The 8,682-nt window shown below is 41.3% G+C and overlaps 1 protein-coding gene across 1 annotated transcript in view; it reads left to right on the top strand.

Annotated features, from left to right (window-relative positions):
- MICOS10 (mitochondrial contact site and cristae organizing system subunit 10) overlaps positions 1-6,587 on the top strand; it is a 38,916-nt gene extending 32,329 nt beyond the window's left edge. Inside the window, exons 2-4 of the mRNA XM_023732140.1 lie at positions 2,810-2,857; positions 4,086-4,195; positions 6,551-6,587. Coding sequence (XP_023587908.1) covers positions 2,810-2,857; positions 4,086-4,195; positions 6,551-6,559 — 167 coding nt within the window. The 3' untranslated portion in view covers positions 6,560-6,587. The remainder of the gene's footprint in view (positions 1-2,809; positions 2,858-4,085; positions 4,196-6,550) is intronic.
- The last annotated feature ends 2,095 nt before the right edge of the window (positions 6,588-8,682 follow it).

Here is an 8,682-nt window from a genome sequence, read left to right as displayed (position 1 = left end):
GTAATTATTATTATTATTTTATAGTGCTTTTAGGTGAAAGTTTACAACTCAAGTTAATTCCTCATACAAAAATTTATACACATATTGTTAATGTGACATTAGTTGCAGTCCCTATAATGTGACAGCACACTTCCTCTTTCCACCCCGGGTTTCTTGTGTCCATTCAATCAGTTCCTGTCCCTTCCTGCCTTCTCATCCTGTCTCTGGACAGGAGCCACCCATTTGGTCTCATGTATCTGCTTGAACTAAGTAAGAAGCACACTCTTCATGAGTATTATTTTATGTTTTATAGTCCAGTCTAATCTTTGTCTGAAGAGTGAGCTTTAGGAATGATTTTAGTTCTGGGTTCACAGAGCATCTGGGGACCATGGCTTTGGGGGTTCCTCCAGTCTCAGAAAGATCATTAAGTCTGGTCTTTTTAAGTGAATTTTGAGTTCTGCTCTACACTTTTCCCCTGTTCTGTCAGGGACTCTCTGTTGTGTTCCCTGTCAGGGCAGTCATTGGTGGTAGCCGGGCACCATCTAGTTCTTCTGGTCTCAGGCTGATGGAGTCTCTGGTCTATGTCATATAGATGCTTCTTAAAAGAACATAATGCTCAAGGCAGATATTTTTTACTAGTTATGCTAAACTGTTCAATTTTAAGAAAACTTCAGGGGATATTTTTGGTTTAAGGTTTAAAGATTATTTCAGGACAGTAGTTTTGGGGGTTCATCTACCCTCCATGGCTCCAGAAAGTCTGGAGCCCATGAGAATTTGAAATTCTGGTCTGCATTTTCCCCCTTTTGATCAGGATTCTTCTATGGAATCTCTGATCAAAATGTTCACTAATGTTAGCCAGGCACCATTCAGTTCTTCTGGTCTCATGGCAAAGGAGGCAGTTGTTCATGGAGGCAATTAGCAACACATTCCATATCCTCCTCCTATATCTGACTTTCCATTTTTCTCGGTTGCTCCAGGTAAATAGAGACCACTTGTTGTGCCTTAGGTGGCTGCTTGCAAGCTTTCAAGACGCGAGGCACTACACAGAGAACTAGGAGAGAGAATAGAAGCACTAAAGACGTTATTAGGCAGATTAACTGGAATGTCCCAGGAAACCATGAACCTAAACCTCCAAACCAAGAAATCTAATCCCATGAGGTGTCTGGTTGTACATAAGCAGCCTCAGTAGCTAAGTTTTTTTTTTTGTTCATTGTTGTAAATACATCACACAACTTTTGACAGTTCAACTTTTTACAGGTGTACAACTTACTAACAGCAGTTACAATAATCAGCTGTGCAACTTTACCTTTAATGTAATTTTTCCATCATCATTAACTCTCCTTTTCCACCTCCCTCCCACCCCTGGGTAACCACTAATAAACTTTGGCCCCTATACATTTGCCTTTTCTTATCTTTTTATATAAGTGAGGTCATGCAATAGTTGCCCTTTTATGATTGACTTATTTCACTCAGCATAATGTCTTCAAGCTCCATCCATATTGTAGCATGTATCAAGACTTCATTTCTCCTGCTTGCTGGGTAGTATTCCATTATATGTATGTACCACATTTTGTTTATCCATTTATCTCTTGATGAACATTTAGGTTGTTCCCACCTTTTGGATACTGTAAATAGTGCTGCAGTGAACACTGGGTGTACAAGTCGCTGGTTGAGTCTCTGCTTTCAAGTCTTTTGGGTGTATACACAAGAGTAGAATTGCTAGGTCATATGGTAGTTCTATTCTTAGTTTTTTGAGGAACTGCCACACTTTTCCACGATGGTTGTACCATTTTGCATTCTCAACAGCAATGGCTAAGGGTTCCAATTGAGGTGATTTTTTTTTTTTTTAAGTGATACCACGGACAAATGTTTTTAGTCTGTATTCATTTTAATATACCTTATGAAAAAATATATAGCTAGCAGTCATAGCTATGATTTTACTGGTACTTACGTTGAGGCTAAATTTCAGTAAGTACATGCATTGGTTTTTTTCTTTTTAAGAAAATGATTAAGTAATAGTGCAGGTGATGTGTGGCTTTTAGCAAAAATTGTGAAGGTGGCACCAGACGGCTAAGGTTTGAGAAATACTGGTAAAAACGAGGATTTGGTCATTTTTCTTAAATGGAACTTTCCTTTTTCCAAGCTTATTATATTCCTTTGATGTTTGATTTAAAATCACATATTTAAATTGTTTTCTACCAGACCACTGAAATAGGCTTGTGTTTATTCTTTATAGTTAAAACTAGTTTTATTTCTAAAGATGGTGGTTTAAAATGCACTATGAATAGAGTGAGGGGAGCAAGTTAGTCTCCACACTTGGGACTTTTGAGGGAAATGCTTTTCCTGCCTGGACACTCTGACTTAGGTGATGGGTACAGCCTCTGGGGTTGTTGTGGAGCATTCCTTTCCATCTTTCTCAAAAAGTAGCCACCACTCAATGGGCTGGGATGACAAGGTGAGCTTCCTGTTAACATTGTTAGCCCATCTTTTGGCTGCAGCACCCATCTGTAAGAGGGGTAGGAGAGCCCAGGGTGCCCGAGGCTACTGGAAAGCAGTACAGAGCTGGTCAGTTTTTGGCTCGTTATTTTTTTTTCTTCCATAGGCTTGTCTAGACAGAATGGTGAGTAACGTTTTTATCCAGTTGTGGGCCAGGGGACCAAAGGCATCTGGAAAGCCTCTGACAACAAGAAAGAAGGTTGGAAATGAGAAAATCAACTCTGTATCCAATTATGAGAAAAATAATCTTCTGTTTTATAGATGTTCACATTTAAGAAATGTTTATGTTTTGTCGAGTAATGAGATTTAACATGTTTTTCCTTCCTCTTTGTAGGTACTGGTTTTGGATTAGGAATAGTTTTCTCGCTTACCTTCTTTAAAAGTAAGTGTTACTCTTACTGCTTTTCCAACATACTGTCATAGTGTAGTCATATATATAGCAGAGACCCATCAGGAAGGCATATCTATAAGGCTGCCAACCCATCCTCTTTGGGGTTAGGTAGGCTAATGTAAAATGAGCTAGACAAAGAATGTGGACTCAGAAAAGGTCCAGATGGGTTGGGCATCTCCAGAATTTCCCCTGGGCATTGAGTCAGGGTGAAATCTTAAATATGATATCATTGTAAAAGTCTGTACTTTATGCCAGTGAGTCATTTGACCAAATCTACGCCCTCAAATATTTCTAATTAATTGCAAGTTTTTCTAAAGGAACTTGAAAATGAGAGTCTTGCAAGCAATAAAAAACAAGTGGACCAGAAACAGACATGCTTCTTGGCCAAAAATTCTCCTAAGCAGAGGGCAGGCAGTGTCGCTTTTCATTCTGTGGAAGAACTTTTGAAGTTTGGATATTGAATAGAAGCCACTTTCCATGAAGAACTGGCTGGGAATGCATAACTGAAACCAAAAACCAAACCCACTGCCATCAAGTCGATTCCGACTCACAGCGACCCTATAGGACAGAGTAGAACTGCCCCATAAGGTTTCCAAGGCTGTAAATCTTTACAGGACCAGACTGCCACATCTTTCTCCCGCAGCTGGTGGGTTCGAACTACCAACCTTTTGGTTAGCAGCCAAGCACTTACCCACTGCACCACCAGGGCTCCTATAAGACGTAACTAGAGAATCATAAGTAACACGTCGTGCTGATATGAAATAATCATTTACAGTTTTGGCTTCAGTAAACTTCATGACTTCCTATAAGAAAAGTGTATGAATACTTGTAAAATTCTTACATATTTTTAAAATTCAGGCATTTTACTGAAAGATATGACTTTCTGATAAGGTTAAGAAATTAGTTAAAATAAGCAAATGATTAGAGCTGACATAGAAAAGGTAAAAGGTTCAGCTGTGCCTACTATTGTCATATTGTACCACTTGTTTACCTTGAACCTAGCAACATAGGCACTTAATAAATTTTACTAAATTAAAAAATTTACTAACAGACCTCTATTTTTGCCATTAATTAAACACCAACAGAAGTGTATATTATAGTCATCAGTATGATGTATGTTGAATATTTACTGAATCCTAAGCAAATGTAATTAAGTGGGAAAAAGCTTTATCATCTCCTAATAGTTCCCTATTGGAATTTTCCCTTTTCTATTCACTAGGAAGAATGTGGCCGTTAGCCTTTGGTTCTGGCATGGGATTAGGAATGGCCTATTCCAACTGTCAGCATGATTTCCAGGCTCCATATCTTCTTCATGGAAAATATGTCAGAGTATGTACAGAATTTATATTTCACTGTCTTTCACAAGAAAAAGAGATGGTTTCTCCTGAGCCCCTGAAGAATTCTTTAGAGGACATATAATCAATAAATTGTGTGTATCATTGGGGCATCACTGAGATCATAACTGCTCTTTGGCCTTTAGTGATGCTAACACTGCTTTAGTACCACATCTCTCCTCTATACCTTCTGATGCATATATGCATTCAGGGGTATGCTCATATGTTAGCTGATTGGAATTGTTAAAACTGTGGAGGAGTTTCTAAATGGTAAAGTAGATTTGTATTATATATCTGTAAGTAGCACTTTTTGTTCAAGATCTTAGAGCAATCTGTAAACATCCTACTCATATTCAAGCTAAATCTAAAGACTGCTGGGATTCAGCCATTATTCTGCTTTTTATTGAAGGGAGCAGGTTCTTGACTGTAAGTCCCACGTGATTCTGCAAAAGTCCTTGTCTTCAGATGGATTTTTATTCGTTCAAAAAAGCTGGAAGATTATTACACATCATAAGAAGGAAGAAGATAGCATGCTTCTTTAAGTTTTTGTGTGTAGCAGCCTATTCCTTTACCCTTATTTTAGGTGATTGTTTACTGTGGGGTTTAAGTAAAAGGATGGTAGAAGACTGGGTGCTCCTCAAGAACAGAGGTGGTATTTAATTTTTGTATCTCCAGGGCCTGGGTCATAGTTGGCACTCAAATAAATGTACAGTGAATGAATGGAGTATAAAATGTGTGTCATATTGGATATAAGTGTTAATGGTCACAGGTTTACTAAGAAAAAACCTTTGTAGCAACACAGCCTTCAGTGAAGAACTTATTCCCTGGATGCATAGAATTATCTGCTTTATAGGTTACCCTTAAGCTAGACTCGGTATGATTTGGGCAGCAGTAGGGGCTAATGCAAAGATCAGTGAGGCCAGGAGACCTGGGTGTGAGTCCTGGCCCATCACTTGCTACCTATGTGATCTTGAGTCATTTCATTTCTGAATTTTCGTTTCCTGTCCATACAATGAGGGTAATAATTTCTGTCTCACAGGGTTGTTGTGAGGATTAAGTGAGATCATGAACAATTTGTGAAAATGTTCTTAAGCTGTGAGGTGCCATATAAGTAGAAACTTTGGTTATTATAGCTGAAGCCTCGCAAGAAAGGGCGATTGACTTGTCCATTGTTCTCCTATAGTAACAAATAGAGCAGAAAATGCGGTACAAATAAGTGTCCTAATTCTGGTCAAGAGCTGTAGCCACAAGGGCCACAGAATCTCAAATAACAAGGTCCCACCCCAGCTTAGCCTCCATTTGAGAACCTAGTCAGATCCTGTGAGGTGCCTCCAGACCAGTTGGTGCATGCTGGAGGAGAACTGGGAGCAGGGAGGTTGGCCGGCTAGGAAGCCTGGCAGGCCTTTCCCTGCCCTCCATGTTAATGAACCATCTCTGCCTCGAGGCCAGGGTGAGGTAATCCGAGGGACGGTGCAAGTAGAGGCACAGCTGTGTGGCACCAAAGCCGACGACAGGCGGTTTCCACCGCTCCCTGACTTCACTTTCTTGGCACCAGAGAGCTGAACACTGGGGAGGACAGATAGGGACTGGGAAAGGAGCTCCAGGATTTTTAATTGTTTAAAAGGTTTGCATTGTTCCAAACTGAGTTGTCATTGGGTGATGGCTTAGGGGTGATGATATGCATATTACATATTTAATGTCTGGGAGTTGTGGAAAATATTGTTACATTTTTTACAGCGTTGTGTGTACTGTTCCAAAATGGCCTTGTAATTTTATCTGAACTTGGGTCTGTGCCTCGATGTTGTCATGCTCTACTCTCTGAGAAGAGGCGCAAAATCCCAACTTGGGGCTATGCAGTCACGTTATGGTAACTGCTTGTTGAGTGCCTGATACACCCTGAGGACCGTCCTAGGTACTTTCTCTTCTCTCTCTCTAGACCTCCCAATAGATTTGTGAGAGAGATATTATTCTCATTCAGCAGTGAGAAAACAGTCTTACTGAGCTTAAGATACTTGCCAAGGATCACATAATTAGTAGGCCTTTTGATTCCACAGTCATGCTCTTTTCACTCACCTATGCTCCTTTTGATGGGTTTTAGGAATACAGTTATGAAGGTACTGATTGTTTAGCCCTGTTCCGCTTTCCCATTCTTCTCCTTCAGGACTGGGGAGCCAGTCTTTTAGGAACCTGGGTGGATGTATGCAGTTCTCTCGTTAGATGGTTTTAAAGCAGACAGTGTGGTACAGTTTGAGCCCCATTGGTCCCTTGGGTCTGCCCGGAAGCAGCGAGTTAGAGAGGGTTGTCAGCGTACTGTCCACACAGCTCTAACCTGAGTGTCCTTGCTTTACAGGAGCAGTGACTTAGGCCTGAGAACATCCCAGTGGGAGGAAAAGAGAAATCATGTTTATTCCTCAGGAATATTGAAGTGCCCTGGAGTAAGCTGACATTCTTCTGGAACAATGTTATCAGTAATGCTTTATACTCCAGCACACTGTTTATGTATTTGAAACCAAGTCTGTTTCTTGTTTTGTATTTTCTCTCTGGAAATTGCAAGGAGGTGGTCTTAAAGGAAATAAATTAAACAAAAATAGGAAGCCCAGCGCATTGCCTGCGTTTTTTGCCTTTGGTCTCTGAGCATGAGGAGAACTATGTTTGAGTTGCCAGCAGCTGTAACCGCATTGTCACACCTCTCTGAGAGCCCTCCTGAAACCACAGCCATTGTTCATTCCTCCCTGCTCACCTCTAATCTAATGTGTAGCTTTCGGAGCTGCTTCCACCCCATAAATCGGAGGTTGGAGAGTGCCGCTGCATGGTCTGAGGGAGATAATGAATGTCTTGAGGAGCCTCTCCTTGCTGCAGCAGCTCTTTAAGATCTGTGTGCTGTTGTCACCAAGGAACCTGGTAGGATGTCTCAGCTATGCCTCCTGCACTGATGTTAGATCACTGGCTGGCTTAAAGAGTGTGAAGGCTGACTGGGTGGATGGGCCACCACATTGATCTCATGTCCTGCAGCTTTCATGGAGCTTGCTGTAAGCTTCATCCCTGGGGGCTTTCTCCTGGAGGTGGGGGAAGCTTGTGGCATACCCACCTGGCTGGAAGGCCATGATGGGGTGCATTTTATCTTCACCCAGCAGCTGAGGTTGCAGGAGAGAAGGGCCATTCTGATACCCAGCTATGAGTTTGGTCCTGTGGTTTCACTTGAACCAGGGAGGCCGGACACAAAAGTAGTTGATAATTCTTAGTATTTTCAACTTATTCTGAAAATGTGCAGGCTTCCAGAACTCAGTCTGTCATATCTTATTCTCTCTCTTTAAAATAAAATAAAGATGAACAGAGCTTGATTCCATTTGCCCCTTCATTCTGTAAATATTTACTGAGCATCTTCCATGAGCTGGGCACTGGTCTAGGCAGCAGATAAATGAATGAAAAGACACAGCCCCTGGTCCCGGATAGAATGGGAGAAAAACATGGAGAACTCAGATTCTTATTTAAAAAAAAAAAAAATCCAGACAAACCAGAACAGTAGAGAACAGGACTCCTGAGGCTATGCCATCACCTTTTAGCAGAATAGCAGAGTGGCACACAATAAAGGCTATTGCCCATAAGATTGGTGCCCTACTTAAAAACCATCAGTATGAGGCCAAAAGGTCAACAATTACTCAAAAGCAAAATGAGAAGATAAGGGAGCAGGGAAACTAGAGTACTGGAAAGGGAACAAACAGAACACAAAGAGAATGTTGACACATTGTGATAAATGTATCTAATGTCAGTGAACAATTTGTGTGGAAGTTGTCATACGGGAACCTAACTTGCTGTATAAACTTTCACCAAAAACTTAGTAAAATATTAAAAAGAAAAGACACAGCTCTGCCTTCAAACAACTTAGAGTCTGATAGAAAGACAGGCATGCACACTCTTATGACCCTGGAAGAGAATTGTTTTAATGGGGACGAAGAGTGAAGACAAAGTGCTGTGAGAACAAAGGAGAAAGAGCAACTAAATCTTCCTTAGGAGTGAGGGAATGAGGAGGGAGTACAGGAACTGAGACTTGCAGGCACTCCAGGCAGACAAGGAAGAGAAGGAAGGTAGCTTATGCAAAGGCTCATAATCATGAAAGTGCGTAGTATAGCTGGAGAACTACAAATGGTCTAGTAGAGCCAGAATGGGAGAGCGGTGGAGAGACAAGGCTGGGCACCAGGGTAGAACTAGTGTCTGACCCCAATTCTGGAACAGTGATTAGACCTTAGTTTTTGTAAATGTTGTATGAAAGAGTGCGTTCAGGGTAACAAATTCCTCCCCATCTTCGACTCCCTCGTCTTTCACCCCACTCGCCTCTTCAGAAAGGCATGCTAAGCTCTGGCCTGGAACTGGCAGCAGTGGCTCTCTGCTTTCTGGGCTTTTTTGCATCTTTGGATCAGGCAAGGCTCAAAGATGGGCCTGAGCCCTGAACTGTAAGACATGGCCATGGCTTGCTGCAGCCAG

This window comes from Trichechus manatus, unplaced genomic scaffold (genome assembly GCF_000243295.1).
Source record: "Trichechus manatus latirostris isolate Lorelei unplaced genomic scaffold, TriManLat1.0 scaffold00048, whole genome shotgun sequence".
Lineage (NCBI taxonomy): Eukaryota > Metazoa > Chordata > Mammalia > Sirenia > Trichechidae > Trichechus > Trichechus manatus.
This window is presented reverse-complemented; position numbering and strand designations above follow the sequence as displayed.